This window comes from Pocillopora verrucosa, chromosome 12 (assembly GCF_036669915.1).
Source record: "Pocillopora verrucosa isolate sample1 chromosome 12, ASM3666991v2, whole genome shotgun sequence".
Taxonomy (NCBI): Eukaryota; Metazoa; Cnidaria; class Anthozoa; order Scleractinia; family Pocilloporidae; genus Pocillopora; species Pocillopora verrucosa.
Genome location: NC_089323.1, coordinates 16,670,986 through 16,688,529, shown reverse-complemented (window position 1 = coordinate 16,688,529; position 17,544 = coordinate 16,670,986). Strand labels below are relative to the sequence as shown.

The window sequence follows — 17,544 nt, the reverse complement described above, 5'->3', positions numbered from 1 at the left end:
GCTTGCGCGCTTGCGTGACTTACAAAGTAGACAAAAGTGATCGGAAGGCGCCTTCTCGATAATTTACGTTGAAATATCAGGTCATGAACTACGCACAGTGTGGAGAAGATCAAAATTAAAGAACAAAATTTGGCACTCTGGTCATAACAGACATATCGCGTTGCATAAAAGGACACACAAAACAAGTTAAAATAGGTTACAGTGTTTATATTTACAAAACAACACGCATACACTCTGAAACAATTCTTGCAGTTTCGCCCGAGATTTAGTATACGGAACCCGATGAACTAACCCTCTTTCTGCAAATTTGTTTCCGTCATTAATGATGTTACACTCTTATGGGCCAACGGTTCACAACTGAACTATTTTTGAAACATGTGTCCTAAACCCTTTTCATGGGCAAAAAATAAAAGAAAACTTTTTTTCGACGGGAAGTCGAGAGGACCGCTCTTAGCGGGAGTGACACTTAATACGGAATTTTGCACATAGATGCCATTGATAGGCCTTGAGGAGAACATGAATGTCTATTGACCTCAATAGTTTGTGCGATGTGCAAGTTAAATCATAAATTTACGCTGTACTACTTTGGCTTAATAGCTAATCCATATTTCTAAAACCAGTTAGGCGCTAAGGATGACTAGGTACATGTCTATCTCTCGGTAGAATTCGCATCAGACATAATAGGTATCAACAACCCAAAAGAAAGTAAAAAGACGAATATTCACCACGGGAAATGTGATACTGCATAACAAATCAAAGTTGAAATTATCCTCGAGAGGAATGATCCGTAATATAACAAGAAGCAACAATTATGAAGGCATCATCTGGTTCTTTATGATTCTCTTGTCAACGCGACATGAAGCTCTGAAGCATTAAAGCTTAAAAAAATTCCCTAGATCAAAATACCAGATATATCCTGTGAACATTTTACCTATGTTTTCTTGTGCTTACCGGAAGCCAAAGGAAGAAGAAAAATGAGGAAAACTAGCCAGAGACATATTTTGGAATGCGGCTCCGACATGCTTGGTATCTTCGGGTCAATTGTTATGGAAGTTTGCTTGCAGTATTGTCGTAGCCTGCGTAATTCATGCAACAAATAGTGCATGCGCGCGGGTGTAAATTACAGAAGTGTCGATCGGCGTGTAATGGGAAACAGCTGTTAAAATCAAAGTCGAAAGGAAATAGCTTGAGATTTTGGTAAACCACGAATAAGTAATGTCAGTCTTGGATTTAGGTAGTTTAGGCGTGTACTTCCTTTGTATTAGCATATAAATAGGATCACTCACTTGTAACAGAGAATTTGAGATCGATTGAAAGTAGAAAGTTCGGATATTGTATGGATCGTAAATAAACACAAGAAATCGGAAAGATACAGTCGTATTGATTGTCGAACCAGTGCTCCGCAGACATTTTCCTTAACGCAGTGGAAAATTCTGCAACACTCTGACGAAAGGCTAACGCTCGAAACGTCAGCCTTTTAACTCTTCTCGGAGGCTAATTTACGTTTTCAACTCAGTTGTCAACACTGAATTACTTGCTATACTCTCCCACTGTCGCAGCACCACAGTTTCCTTAGAAACTTTCCCCCTTTATTCATATTTGGACTACTATATGGTAATTGGCTACGGCGGACGCTCTCCATGTGGCTCCGCTTATTTCGTTTCTCCTGACGCTATTTTTTGCCAACGTGTTGCTGAAAAGCCTAAGAAATGATATCTATCAGAGGCCCTCGTTCGCAAATGGTCTTATCGTCTTGGCCGCTACATTCCCGATGAAAAGTCACCGAACGTTCGATAAATCTGGAAAATCAATGCTTCGCCATCGCTATTCTACCAGAAAATATCTGTTCGTTCTTTTCCTTCTAATATCTAACGACATTCACTGAACCCTGGGCCTCTCAATTCTCGACTCTCAAATCATGCAGTCTAAATTCCCGTAGTATTGTTAACAAGAGAACTGAGCTGCAAGTTATGGTCGCTACAAAGGAATCAGACATCATCGCTGTAACCGAAACATGCATGGTTGAACCCTGATATAATGGATCAAGAAATCCCGTCATCTGATTATAATATCTACGGAAGAGATCGCCTAGGAAAAGGTGGTGGTGTTTTTTTAGCTCTAGGGATAACATTTGCTGTTATAGACGTTGTGACCTCGAAACGGACTGTGGATTCCATTTCAATCCCTGCTCAACATACTTTATTGGAGTATACTACCGCTCCTCTATCAGTGATATGGCCCACCTAATTAAACTGGTCCATTCGCTAGAAAAGTTTCTACCATGGTCTAATGTCCTTTTGCTTGGGGATTTTAATCTACCGAATTTTGACTGGAACCTTGTAGCTCAATGGCAGCCGATGAGTTATTTTGGAAACCCCACGTACTGTCTGTTGTTGCAAGATCGAACTGACTATTGGGCTTTCACAAGCGGACATTTAGATCTCTTTCTAAGGCTCTTTTTACTGGTTATAAAGCCATGATCCGTCCAATAATCGAGTACGCCTAGAGGGGAAAGAAAACCAATATACTAAAAGAAAAACCGAAAGTTACGCATTTAGTGGCTTTGGTGTTAACATTTCTCTCGGCTGAGAACGAAAATCGACAACTAGAAGATTTTTCACTGGCCGATTTTGGCCGTTTACTTGAAAGACTTCTTTTGTCGGTAAGGACAAAGTCAATAAATGAGAATTTTGTGAATTGAAAATTACGACCATTGTTTGCTTTGTAATCATGATTCAACGCATTTTCCATCTTAAGAGTTAGCGCCAACGCACTCTTCGATTGTTATTCGGGGATTTTCATTCATTTATTTTCATCCATCAGAAGTCGGCTTTTCTTCTCAGTAAAGGGCTATGAGTTTAGAACTATAGCACATTGATTGCCAATGAACTACCAATATTACAGAGCCTTGTTTGCGGATCAGGTAAATCTTATAAAATCTTCCAGTTTTTCACAAGCTCTTAGTCAATTCGTATCGCTGAAAACTATAGCTGTAGCTGTAGTGTTAAATACATCAGGTCTTGCGCGAAGCTTTGTTTCGCAAAACAGACTGCATGCCAAGGAAATATCATATCTTAATCTTCCCAGTTCCAATTGTTCAAAGCTGGGTTAAAATAACCTAGAGTTATTGTGAAATCTAATATCAGTTCTGAAAGCTTGAAAAGAAATTTAAGTTTAATTCATTTTGTCTAAAATTTGATAGTTGCATGTTCTAAAGAGGTTAGAGAAAATTATCGGAGGATGGCCTTTGAATTGAAGGATAAAAAAACCCAGATTAAAATTCAACCTTGAGTAAGCGCTGATCGGCCTTCGATGAACTGCGCGCTGGTCTATCTGACGTTATATGGTGATGTTGGAAATCGTCCATAAATAATTTTGTCAAACCTTATTAAAGTATATCCTCTTAGACTACATTCTTATTATGATGAACATTTTCACTGCTTAGATCGTTTGAAGTGTTTTGCATAAATATACTTGGTGCACATGCTTATTGCTTTTCATTTTACCTGGCATCTGTACAGCTTCAATCTGTTACTGTCGATCAGGACTTAATTGTTGGAGTTCTATGGTAAAATAAAGCTCATTGACTGCGTACATTGGTGACACCTTTAAAACAGCATAGTTTTTATATTATAGGCCACTTTCCTTAAATGGTGATTATCATACAGGCAATAAAATTGGAATGTTTAGAACAGTGAACGTAACAGACAAAATCATCCTTCAGAAAAAGTTAGGGGGCTATTTTTGTCAAGCTGATATTTTTCTAAGGGGGAAAGGTAGCGCAGCTCTAATGTGCTGCATGACATACTATGTATTTCACTTGTATTTGACCATACCTTCCCTGGCCCTTCGATTTTGCGCTTATCAAGTTCCTTCTATATCAATGAGGAATCATAAAAAGTGGGACAGTTACTTATAAAATTATTCCGATGGAAATGGACAAAAAACATCATCACGAAAATGTGTCACAAGAAGAAGGAGGTCTGGGCCAAAACGTGCATAAAGGTTAAGACGTATCCACCAACGCTCACTCAGCATCTGCGTTCTCGCAGTGCAAGCGCTATCTTGGCTTAAGACATGAGCGCGGTCTTTTTTCAAATTCTCAGTGAGTAAATGAAAAACTACAGTAATGACACATACGAGAATTGGATAATATAACCAGCCTTTTTTCTATATTGTTCCACGTTTTCTGTGGCTGCAATATGTTTTTGCAATATTGCAAAGTTCTTGTGATTCATATCCTTTATGTTAAAAAAGAATTTCATTGAAAATTCCCACAGTCACGTTAACATTTCAAATGTAATAATGTTAAACGCTCATCTCAGTCGGGGTTGTAAATAATTTTTTTTCTTATTAATCGATTGCAATCTATTTTTATAAAAAAATCCTTTCCAAAGTATGTAAGGGAAGGTGACAAAACAAATTAATAAATTTAGGTTTATTGTATTCATTTACCTGATGCTAATACTATTCAAGTTAATTATGAACATTCAGTCCAAACAGTCCCTTGAGGCATGAACACGCCATGAATCATTCTGACGAAAAATTCGTTCTCATTCTTGTGGGTTTTGAAGCCATTGAAACTACCTGGTGGAGAATCTAACTAAGGGTAAGTTTAAATAAAATAGAAATAAGTCAATGAACTGAGATTTTGTTGCCAAAATAACTAATTATATCATCGTTGACTGAACTTTAGGCTCGCCGCTTTCACTCATTTCATGTCTACCTCGTAGAAGCGTGGCTTTCCCTCTCTTCTGAACAAAACCTTCGCTTCTTATGCAAAAACTGACCTTCTTGAGAGCAACCATTAATTTAAGACTATCCTTTTCAAGTTTAACGCTCAGTTACAGCTTGAAATCGCAATGAATCAATCCTTATTTGTTTGCGTTTCTTAGGCTAACAAGGTGCGCGATTCACACGTGCCTACACCCGCGGGAAGGGAGCGAAGCCATTTGCTTTTGCCCTCGCACGTCCCGCACGTAACTGTCTCGCGGCCTGTGTTCGCTGTTTTTTTAATGACTTGCTACAAAGACGATAATTTATCGAGCGTCGAACAACGTTTAAAATACCTTACAATTCCACCGAAAATTACTTTGAAAACCTGTAATAATCATTGAAATAAAAATTTGAAAATATAATCTGCGTTGGTCGGCATAGAAGCGATGAAGTGCTAAAATTTTACTCTGGCTTACCTCAACTAGAACAGCTTTCTATTATAAATGACATTAACAGGACATACTTTTAGGAAAATTATATAACTCCTGCTGATTCAGTAAGTATTGTGTTTGTGGCATCAAAGGATATCATTTTCATTTCAAACTGAGAAAAAAATCAACACGTGTAGTGATGTAACAACAATACAATACTGCAACAAACAAGATGTAACATCAGGGTAATTTAGTGTTATCAACTGAGTTGATAAAGAAAATATCACATAATCAAAACCACGGGTGTTGTTGATATGAAGGGCTATATCGAAGATCCGCACCTTTTTTCAAGTGGAGGACACTAGCATTTCACTCCACATTTTCATAAACTACTCCCCTCTCGTCCAAGCTTCCTTCCGAAACTCCCATATTGTAGTAATCTTGGGTCACTCGTCTGTCGTCCAGTGACTGGTATTCAGGTGGTTCACGTGACTGCCCGTCAGAAGGCCTGGGTTGCAGCTCCATATAAACACCAGGTTCTGACGCTTGATGAACACCAGATGGGACAGGGATACCACTATTTACTATGGTTGTTCTATTGTTAGGCTCGGCTCGTCTTAACCGCCATATCAGGATACCATTCACAATAAGAGAGAAAAACACAATGACAGAAAGAGCGATGACAGCAGCGAAAAGTACTCGGCTTTCAGCTGAAAATCAAAATGGCACAATAATGAGCGCGTTTGCAAAACTCCATAATACTTACAGTTTTATCCTTTGGTGTCCTAAGTTTACTTGCATGTTAAAAAGAAAGGAAAGTTTTGGAAAGTTAAGTTTTGTCTGTCACTACAAATTGCACTCCTCTGCTCTTAATGTTTCCCAGCCTGTAAACACCTCTAGCCATATTCATAGCTCTTTTTCGTATATTATCTCTCATTCCTGGAACCAGCTACCATCTTCAGTTAAATCGGTAACTACTCTAACAAATTTAAGACTGGCCTATCTCGCATAACTACGCTTGGCTGTAAGTGTAATAAGTGTATTAGTATACAATTGTAGGGGTGGGTTATGAATTGGTAATTAGGCTTCAGGGTTAGGGCTACAAGTTAGGTGATTAGGGCTGGTAGGGTTTCAGGTGAAGTTCCGGATTAGGGTTAGGGTTAGGGGTAGGGGGCTAGGTGATATTTTTGCGTTTTTTTTTCGTCAGATATACATATTTAACTTGTAGATATATTTATATACACATCTGTATTTTATATGTCGAGCGTTTTCAACTTGAGCCATTAGGCTCGGGGGATTGGGTAACCACCCCCTACGTTACGACGTAAAATAAAGTGTATTGTATTGTATTGTATTGGCAGAAAAAGCGTATGATTGAATTGTTGATGGGCATGAACCCAAACACTAAGAGCACAAGTTATGTCCACGTGCCAAAGCTACGGCACTTGTTCATCATAAAGCTGAATTTCGTCGAATCACGTGTTTGCTCTTTATTAAATTAAAAGAGTTTTTGTCGCAGTGAAACGAGTAAATGACATATGATAATGACAAGGATGTTACTGTAGTTGTGTGTGGATGATATGCAAGGTCAGCTGATGAATAAATGCAAATCAGGATTCTGTATGAAACATTAACCATCCAAGCGAATTTGCTGGAATTTTTTCCTACCCATGGCCAGCAGGGCAGAGATTTTTAATTGTTCAAACACTCGCTACACTAACCGTAGGTCTTTAATCACTTTTGAAATAGAGCTTTCTGAGTATCTAGTGAATATTGAATCACTTACCTGGTTTAATAGAAATCATGGCGATTTTGCTGATATCTCCTTCTAAAAATTGCTGTCAAACGGAAAAAAGGTCAAAAAGTGACCAACAATTCTGTTGATTCCTTGATATAAGGAAAAGAAATGTAGCACGAACAACATGTCCGTAAAAACGTGGGGTTTTCATACGATTTTTGTTAACTTACCAGATCCAACTTTTGGCTCATTGATTGTGACCCTAAGCAGAAATTTCACTGAAATTAAAATTTACTTACACCGTTGTAATCGGTTAAGGCTCTTTGGTATACAATGTAGTTTTCTCCTCTTGCCAGTTCGTTGTTAACAAAGGCTCCATACGATTTCCCATCACCACAGTAAACTTCCAAGACTTCTCATGGACAGGGTTATTTTTCAACTCCGCAGCAACATAAAATGGATAAAAGTTCGTGTTGTTTGTATTCAAGTCTTGAACACAATCAGAGACTTTAAGAACAATTACCTGATAGGCACTGAAATAATGAACAAGAACGAAATTCTTATCAATGAAACTCTAACCATCGTTCCGTCGCTTTTTTAAAACTGATAGACGTTAAAGACATCAGGTTTAGATCTAAGAATCCTGTAATAGACTCTGCCCACATACTCCGTTTAATTCCTTCACATCTTCATGAAAAAGAGTCGTAACGTTTACTCATTGATCTTTCATTTAAAAATATAATGAATAAATGAATAATAAATAGGTTTCTGAGAGTCCTGAGATAAAAGGTGGAGTGAATAAAAATTAACGTACAGTAATGTATATTGTTTATTGACCTTTTAACTCTCAAGATCTGATCATTAATTCTCCCTTCTAGTTGCTACACATTTCCTTGTAAATTTGTAACGAGAATTTGGTGTTAGATCGAGAAAACAAGTTCTATCTGATAAGTTTGAGTATTCTCGTTAATTGTTTGCTGGATATTGTATCGATGTTAAGGGAGAAGTTAGGTATTAATCATTTTCTAGGGGGAAAAAGGTTAAATAGGCTGACGCTTTGTCTGTCTCATCTTTGGGATCACGACCAAAAACCAATAAGGACACCAACAGTAAATCAAAAATCCATCATCAGAATAGTGGAATACTTATGCTAGTACTTCACCTGAAACTTGTTGGTAACAACATGATTTCGAGTGCAACTTGGTGTTAATAAGCACGAGAAAGTTTTTAAAAGACAAATGCCATTTTTAGTCTTTGAAAAATTTACAAGTGCTTATTTAAACCAAATAACACGATAATCGTGTTATTACTTGTTAATATTCACATGAAAAACGCATCGCGTGCGCGCTATTTGTAATTTGCACTTATGTTACATGAAAAATGGACTCGTTTTCCGTCGATCAGACGCGCGTATTTTTTCCATGTATATTATGAACTTAATAAATGAATACCGCACATTCTATTCTACAGTCACGCACCTTACTGGACCATTTCTTTGCTCTACAGGCCAGAGGTTAATTTCGACCGATAACTCCGAGATCTCCATATTAGTCCACTGAGGTACAAATGGGGCCATTGGAGCTACAGAGGAAAATTATGTACTAGGTGAGTAAAATTATCACAATTTTCTAGAAAGAGAAAATGCATCCATCCATAATGTAGCTTTAGACTGAAAATACCCAATGAAAGCACGTAACAATACTTGGAACAGTTCGGGGAGAATATCAATAGAAGTCCTCGGTCTTTCTTTTATGTCTAGCCTATGGTTAATATTCGAGGAATCGGCCTTTGCGCTTAGCTAAATGACATGTTCACTTTAATAGTTCTGTAATGTTTACAATCCTTTCTCCCTTACTCTCCTGTTTTTTCTTCTTTCTTGTCCAAAGATGAAAAGGAATCCTTATGTCTACGTTTAGAGTTTACAAGTGGTCTGATTTTATCAAGATGCCATCAAAAAAAGGACTCTAAATGTTTGTAAACTAACAAGCGGCTTTAAGTTCAGATGCGCCAGCATGCCAAGCTAATATAAAGCAAGATACTGTACTCTCAGATAGCCACTCCGATAGCATGATCAGGGTAAGCTCTGACTCTGAAACGTCCTCTATAAATATGCAAGCCACTGAAAAGATGATCTTTGTATTTCATAGGAGTTACTTCCCATATATATCGTATGTTTTCATTTTTTACGGAACTCTAAAATAGGTTATCACTTAAACAAGGTCCTGATAATCTATGGAACAAATGATACTAAAATTCTAACAGCATGGCTTTAGAACAGGAAAATAATCGTTTACATCAAGGTATACCTGTCATCTTTGTTTCGATCCTATTAGGAAACCTTCTGGGTTCTCCGAATCCACATATTGAGCTCACGAAAACCTGAAACTCGTAGGTAGAGCCTGGAACTAAACCTTTCATGGTGTAAGAGGTGGAACTGCCAACGTCTTGGACACCTTCCTCTCTAAAGCTTTCATTGTAAAGCTTTTTCCGAGATACTTTACCTTAAGAGACAAACAGTAATCAAATAAAACACTGCTTAACCACTAAGATGAGTCTAACGATCAAAGGTAAATAATAACAGTTTACTTTTGACAACCCTTATCAATTAGCATCTAAGTTCTCTTAACAACATCACCCCTGAATCAAAGATTTAGGTCACGAGAATAAAGGAAATGATCACCAACTAAAGAAACTCTTGACTGTTAAGTTCCATAGTAAATGTATAGAGAACGGTATGGAGAATATGCAAACTGATGTTAGGGTATAAGGAGTTCGGAGGAAATCTCTGAAAATACAAAGAAACCCTTCATCCGCATCGACAAAAAAAAGCTCACCTTGAACTATAAAGGAAATAATTAAAAAATAATTAACTCCGCTTAGGTTTACTTTCTTCTAATAGTTGTTAAATTCATCAGATTAATGAAGAAAAAGGAACTCTAACAACTGCAAAGGCAGATATAATTTTATTTTGTTGCACCAAAGTCTCCATTTAAGAAAAAATTCAAAGGTTAAGTTGTAAGCGTTTGCTATTAGCCATTTGCACCCGCAATATCAGAAACAATTACATTTCGAGTGAATATAAATGTGGAACGTGAAATTAATGTTCCATTTAAATTGAAATTTTCATCGTTTTCGTCTAGCTTACCCTATAACTAATGCCTTCTCTCGTAGTTAGCTCAGGTTCTTTCCATTCCAGGCTCACTCGCGTTGTTCCAACATTTGAAGTACTCAGACCCCAAGGTGTTCCTGGGTCTTTGAGAAAATGATAACGACTTCATTACTAAAGAAAACATTACGTTCCTCAAACGAAAGCGAAGTAAAAGCACGCTTTTATATGCTATATTACGATATGAAATTCTTTCAGTTTCCAAATCTAATTTCTAAAAGTCTGTTCCAAGCCTGTTAACCTTTCCCACAATCTGAATGTGACTGAAGTCGGAAGAGCAGTTCAATGTCGCCACTCTTTCTCTTTCTTCCTCACTTCTTTCATTTTAGCATCTCCAAAGGCCACACACAAAGGCGTACGGCTTTTCATGGCCCAGCTCGGGTTGTCGCGTTGGGCACTAATCCGGAGATTTTTTTCGGTGCTTCCCAAAAGGGTGCACAGGACCGTATGGACATAATAAAATGACTTATTTTTATCTTTTTACTTAAAGGTTGGGCTTCCCTACGATGTTTTTCTCTGTTCTGATTTGCCGAAGTGTAATCTCTTGCACTGGTTCTACTTCCATCAATTTTAAGGCGCTATTTTGATATATATCGTATTCACTTACCTGTCGTTCTCGGCGTTTTAAGGTGGACCATGGGCCAGGACCTACTTTGGTATAAGCTCGAACGACACTTGGTATTGCGAACAAAGTAATAATCCACTCAATAAAATGAAAGTCTTTGTTGTATTAAATGTTTTGCTACTCAGAGGTGATCTTTTCTGTCGTTTTCCCCGAGACAACAATTCTTCTTGACGTTATACAGAATGATGCCGCCATTACTCTGTTCTCTTGATAGAGGAGCCCATGAAATGTTTTAAGGTTGTCTTGTTCACATAAGTAGAAAAACACATTAGCTGGACCACCATTAGGCTCTGGGAGAAAAAAAAATTCAGTCCAAAGGTCAAAAAAGAATTGTTGTCTCGGGGAACACGACAGAAAAGATCACCTCTGAGCAGCAAAACAGTCAATACAACAGAAAACGTTCCGTTATATTGAGTGGATTATTGCTTTGTTCGCAATACCAAGTGTCTGTTCGAGCTTATACCCAAGTAGGTCCTGGCCCATACGGTCCACCTTCAGAACTGCCGAGAACGTCAGGTAAGTGGAATACGATATATGTCAAAATAGCGCCTTTAAAATTGATGGAAGTAGAACCAGTGCCAGGGATTACACTTCGCAGCCAGATCAAACAGAGGAAAATATCGTAAGGAGCCCATTTTAAGTAAAGATAAAATAAGTGATTTTATAATATGATCTATACGTTCCTGGTGCACCCTCTTGGGAAGCATTAAGAAAAAAATCTCCGGATGAGTGCCCGAACGCGATAACCCGAGCTGGGCCATGGAAAAGCCGTACGCCTTTGTGTGTGTCCATTATGAGATGCTAAAATTGAAGAAAGCAAGGAAAAAGAGTAAACGAGTGGCGACATTGAACTGCTCTTCCGCACTTCAGTCACATTCAGATTGTGGAGAGGGTTTGTTTAACAGGCGTTTGGACAGACTTTAGAAATTCTATTTTGAACTAAAGATTTCATGTCGTAACTAGTAATGCTGGAAAGCGTGCTTTTTTTCACTTCGCTTTCGTTTGAGGAAACTAAGTTTTTTCTTTAGTACTGAAGTCGTTCACTATCATTTTCTCAAGGAGACCCAGGAACACCTTGGGGTTGAGTAACTTTAAAATGTTGGAACCACGCGAGTGAGTCTGGAATGGAAAGAACCTGAGCTAACTACGAGAGAAGGCATTAGTATAGGGTAGCTAAACGAAAACGATTGAAAATTTCAATCTAAATGGAAAATTTTAATTTTCACGTTCCACATTTATATTCGGAGCTCGCATAGAGCAATGCCCCATAATTTACAAAATATTAGTTTTTTTTCAAGCCGAAAAAACGGATGTAACGACCGTAATGCTAGTACAACCAACGCGTGCGACCGTACACAGTTTGACTTTTTCTTGGTCAACTGGATACCGACGGGCACGCCAACGCCACGGCCTTGTTCAGTCTAGGCAGCTGGGTTAGTACACTTGTCGGACGAGTCGGACGCCCGGTTCTTTCCTGGCCGGGGCAAGGCGTTTGCATGCCCTTGAACGTGCATGAAAAGAGAATGCGAGTAAACTTTTTAGGCGCTAAATATATATATTTTCCACTTAATGTATGTTTCTGATAATCAAGGTGAAATATCTTTTTTTTTTTTTTTGTGGTGCGGATGAAGGTTTCTTTGTATTTTCAGAGATTTCCTCTCAACTCTTTATACACCTAACATCAGTTTGCATTTTCTCCATACCGTTCGCAATACATTTACTATGGAACTTAACAGTCAAGAGTTTCTTTAGTTGGTGAGCATTTCCTTTATTCTCGTGACCTTAATCTTTGATTCAGGGGTGATGTTGTTAGGAGAAATTAGATGCTAATTGATAAGGGTTTGTCAAAAGTAAACTGTTATTATTTACCTTTGATCGTTAGACTCATCTTAGTGGTTAAGCAGTGTTTTATTTGATTACTGTTTGTCTCTTAAGGTAAAGTATCTCGGAAAAAAGCTTTACAATGAAAGCTTTAGAGAGGAAGGTGTCCAAGACGTTGGCAGTTCCACCTCTTACCCATGAAAGGTTTAGTTCCAGGCTCTACCTACGAGTTTCAGGTTTTCGTGAGCTCAATATGTGGATTCGGAGAACCCAGAAGGTTTCCTAATAGGATCGAAACAAGATGACAGGTATACCTTGATGTAAACGATTATTTTTCCTGTTCTAAAGCCATGCTGTTAGAATTTTAGTATCATTTGTTCCATAGATTATCAGGACCTTTGTTTAAGTGATAACCTATTTTAGAGTTCCGTAAAAAATGAAAACATACGATATATATGGGAAGTAACTCCTATGAAATACAAAAGATCATCTTTTCAGTGGCTTGCATATTTATAGAGGACGTTTCAGAGTCAGAGCTTACCCTGATCATGCTATCGGAGTGGCTATCTGAGAGTACAGTATCTTGCTTTATATAGCTTGGCATGCTGGCGCATCCGAACTTAAAGCCGCTTGTTAGTTTACAAACATTTAGAGTCCTTTTTTGATGGCATCTTGATAAAATCAGACCACTTGTAAACTCTAAACGTAGACATAAGGATTCCTTTTCATCTTTGGACAAGAAGAAGAAAAAACAGGAGTAAGGGAGAAAGGATTGTAAACATTACAGAACTATTAAAGTGAACATGTCATTTAGCTAAGCGCAAAGGCCGATTCCTCGAATATTAACCATAGGCTAGACATAAAAGAAAGACCGAGGACTTCTATTGATATTCTCCCCGAACTGTTCCAAGTATTGTTACGTGCTTTCATTGGGTATTTTCCAGTCTAAAGCTACATTATGGATGGATGCATCTTTTCTTTCTAGAAAATTGTGATAATTTTACTCACCTAGTACAAAATTTTCCTCTGTAGCTCCAATGCCCCATTTGTACCTCAGTGGACTAATATGGAGGTCTCGGAGTTATCGGTCGAAATTAACCTCTGGCCTGTAGAGCAAAGAAATGGTCCAGTAAGGTGCGTGACCGTAGAATAGAATGTGTGGTATTCATTTATTAAGTTCATAATATACATGGAAAAAATACGCGCGTCTGATTGACGGAAAACGAGTCCATTTTTCATGTAACATAAGTGCAAATTACAAATAGCGCGCACGCGATGCGTTTTTTCATGTGAATATTAACAAGTAATAACACGATTATCGTGTTATTTGGGTTTAAATAAGCATTTGTAAATTTTTCAAAGACTAAAAATGGCATTTGTCTTTTAAAAACTTTCTCGTGCTTATTAACACCAAGTTGCACTCGAAATCATGTTGTTACCACAAGTTTCAGGTGAAGTACTAGCATAAGTATTCCACTTATTCTAAAATGATGGATTTTTGATTTACTGTTGGTGTCCTTATTGGTTTTTGGTCGTGATCCCAAAGATGAGACAGACAAAGCGTCAGCCTATTTAACCCTTTTTCCCCTAGAAATGATTAATACCTAACTTCTCCCTAACATCGATACAATATCCAGCGAATAATTAACGAGAATACTCAAACTTATTAGATAGAACTTGTTTTCTCGATCTAACACCAAATTCTCGTTACAAATTTACAAGGAAATGTGTAGCAACTAGAAGGGAGAATTAATGATCAGATCTTGAGAGTTAAAAGGTCAATAAACAATATACATTACTGTACGTTAATTTTTATTCACTCCACCTTTTATCTCAGGACTCTCAGAAACCTATTTTTATTCATTTATTCATTATATTTTTAAATGAAAGATCAATGAGTAAACGTTACGACTCTTTTTCATGAAGATGTGAAGGAATTAAACGGAGTATGTGGGCAGAGTCTATTACAGGATTCTTAGATCTAAACCTGATGTCTTTAACGTCTATCAGTTTTTAAAAAAGCGACGGAACGATGGTTAGAGTTTCATTGATAAGAATTTCGTTCTTGTTCATTATTTCAGTGCCTATCAGGTAATTGTTCTTAAAGTCTCTGATTGTGTTCAAGACTTGAATACAAACAACACGAACTTTTATCCATTTTATGTTGCTGCGGAGTTGAAAATAACCCTGTCCATGAGAAGTCTTGGAAGTTTACTGTTGGTGATGGGAAATCGTATGGAGCCTTTGTTAACAACGAACTGGCAAGAGGAGAAAACTACATTGTATACCAAGAGCCTTAACCGATTACAACGGTGTAAGTAAATTTTAATTTCAGTGAAATTTCTGCTTAGGGTCACAATCAATGAGCCAAAAGTTGGATCTGGTAAGTTAACAAAAATCGTATGAAAACCCCACGTTTTTACGGACATGTTGTTCGTGCTACATTTCTTTTCCTTATATCAAGGAATCAACAGAATTGTTGGTCACTTTTTGACCTTTTTTCCGTTTGACAGCAATTTTTAGAAGGAGATATCAGCAAAATCGCCATGATTTCTATTAAACCAGGTAAGTGATTCAATATTCACTAGATACTCAGAAAGCTCTATTTTCAAAGTGATTAAAGACCTACGGTTAGTGTAGCGAGTGTTTGAACAATTAAAAAATCTCTGCCCTGCTGGCCATGGGTAGGAAAAAAATTCCAGCAAATTCGCTTGGATGGTTAATGTTTCATGCAGAATCCTGATTTGCATTTATTCATCGGCTGACCTTGCATATCATACAACACTACTACAGTAACATCCTTGTCATTATTATATGTCATTGACTCGTTTCACTGCGACAAAAACTCTTTAATTTAATAAAGAGCAAACACGTGATTCGACGAAATTCAGCTTTCTGATGACAAGTGCCGTAGCTTTGGCACGTGGACGTAACTTGTTCTCTTAGTGTTTTGGTTTCATGCCCATCAACAATTCAATCATACGCTTTTTCTGCCAATACAATACAATACAATACAGTTTATTTTACGTCGGTAACGTAGGGGGTGGTTACCCAATCCCCCGAGCCTAATGGCTCAAGTTGAAAACGCTCGACATATAAAATACAGATGTGTATATAAATATATGTACAAGTTAAATATATGCATATCTGACGAAAAAAACGCAAAAATATCACCTAGCCCCCTACCCCTAACCCTAATCCTGAACTTCCCCTGGAACCCTACCAGCCCTAATCACCTAACTTGTAGCCCTAACCCTGAAGCCTAATTACCAATTCATAACCCAACCCCTACAATTGTATACTAATACACTTATTACACTTACAGCCAAGCGTAGTTATGCAAGATAGGCCAGTCCTTAATTCTGCTAGAGTAGTTACCGATTTAACTGAAGATGGTAGCTGGTTCCAGGAATGAGAGATAATATATGAAAAAGAGCTATGAATATGGCTAGAGGTATTTACAGGCTGGGAAACATTAAGAGCAGAGGAGCGCAATTTGTTGTGACAGACAAAACTTTACTTTCCAAAACTTTCCTTTCTTTTTAACATGCAATTATAACTTAGGACACCAAAGGAGAACACTGTAAGTATTATGGAGTTTTGCAAACGCGCTCATTATTGTGCCATTTTGATTTTCAGCTGAAAGCCGAGTACTTTTCGCTGCTGTCATCGCTCTTTCTGTCATCGTGTTTTTCTCTCTTATTGTGAATGGTATCCTGATATGGCGGTTAAGACGAGCCGAGCCTAACAATAGAACAACCATAGTAAATAGTGGTATCCCTGTCCCACCTGGTGTTCATCAAGCGTCAGAACCTGGTGTTTATATGGAGCTGCAACCCAGGCTTTCTGACGGGCAGTCACGTGAACCACCTGAATACCAGTCACTGGACGACAGACGAGTGACCCAAGATTACTACAATATGGGAGTTTCGGAAGGAAGCTTGGACGAGAGGGGAGTAGTTTATGAAAATTTGGAGTAAAATGGGAGTGTCCTCCACTTGAAAAAAGGTGCGGATCATCGATATAGCCCTTCATATCAACAAGACCCGTGGTTTTGATTAAGTGATATTTTCTTTATCAACTCAGTTGATAACACTTAATTACCCTGATATTACATCTTGTTTGTTGCAGTATTGTATTGTTGTTACATCACTACACGTGTTGATTTTTTTTCTCAGTTTGAAATGAAAATGATATCCTTTGATGCCACAAACACAATACTTACTGAATCAGCAGGAGTTATATAATTTTCCTAAAAGTATGTCCTGTTAATGTCATTTGTAGTAGAAAGCTGTTCTAGTTGAGGTAAGCTAGAGTAAAATTTTAGCACTTCATCGCTTCTATACCGACCAACGCCGATTATATTTTCAAATCTTTATTTAAATGATTATTACAGGTTTTCAAAGTAATTTTCGGTGGAATTGTAAGGTATATTTAAACGTTGTTCGACGCTCGATAAATTATCGTCTTTGTAGCAAGTTAGTAAAAACAGCGAACAAAGGCCGCGAGACAGTTACGTGAAGGACGTGCGAGGACAGAAGCAAATGGCTTCGCTCCCTTAACGCGGGTGTGCGCACGTGTGAATCGCGCACCTTGTTAGCCTGAGAAACGCAAACAATTAAGGATTGATTCATTGCGATTTCAAGCTGTAACTGAGCGATAAACTGGAAAAGGATAGTCTTAAATTAATGGTTGCTCTCAAGAAGGTCAGTTTTTGCATAAGAAGCGAAGGTTTTGTTCAGAAGAGGGGGAAAGCCACGATTCTACGAGGTAGACATGAAATGAGTGAAAGCGGCGAGCCTAAAGTTCAGTCAACGATGATATAAATAGTTAATTTTGGCAACAAAATCTCAGTTCATTGACTTATTTGTATTTTATTTAAACTTACCCTTAGTTTGATTGTCCACCAGGCAGTTTCAAGGGCTTCAAAACCCACAAGAGCGAAAACGAATTTTTCGTCAGAATGATTCATGGCGTGTTCATGCCTCGAGGGACTGTTTGGACTGAATGTTCATAATTAACTTGAATATGTATTAGCATCAGGTAA

The 17,544-nt window shown here is 37.8% G+C and overlaps 2 protein-coding genes across 2 annotated transcripts; one reads left to right on the top strand and one right to left on the bottom strand.

The window, feature by feature from the left end:
• Positions 1–5,516: 5,516 nt before the first annotated feature.
• Positions 5,517–7,275, bottom strand: LOC136277211 (uncharacterized). The gene is made up of 3 exons (XM_066158910.1): positions 7,185–7,275; positions 6,934–6,985; positions 5,517–5,857 (listed from the first exon to the last, which is right to left on the bottom strand). Exons 2-3 carry the CDS (start codon positions 6,950–6,952, stop codon positions 5,517–5,519), a joined length of 360 nt encoding a protein of 119 aa, XP_066015007.1. The 5' UTR covers positions 6,953–6,985; positions 7,185–7,275.
• Positions 7,276–13,547: 6,272 nt separating this feature from the next.
• Positions 13,548–17,544, top strand: LOC136276772 (putative inactive tyrosine-protein kinase Wsck). The gene is given in 6 exon segments (XM_066159539.1): positions 13,548–13,631; positions 14,579–14,670; positions 14,673–14,783; positions 14,786–14,811; positions 15,011–15,062; positions 16,137–17,544. Coding segments are annotated over 6 exon segments (690 nt in total). The 5' UTR covers positions 13,548–13,563; the 3' UTR covers positions 16,478–17,544.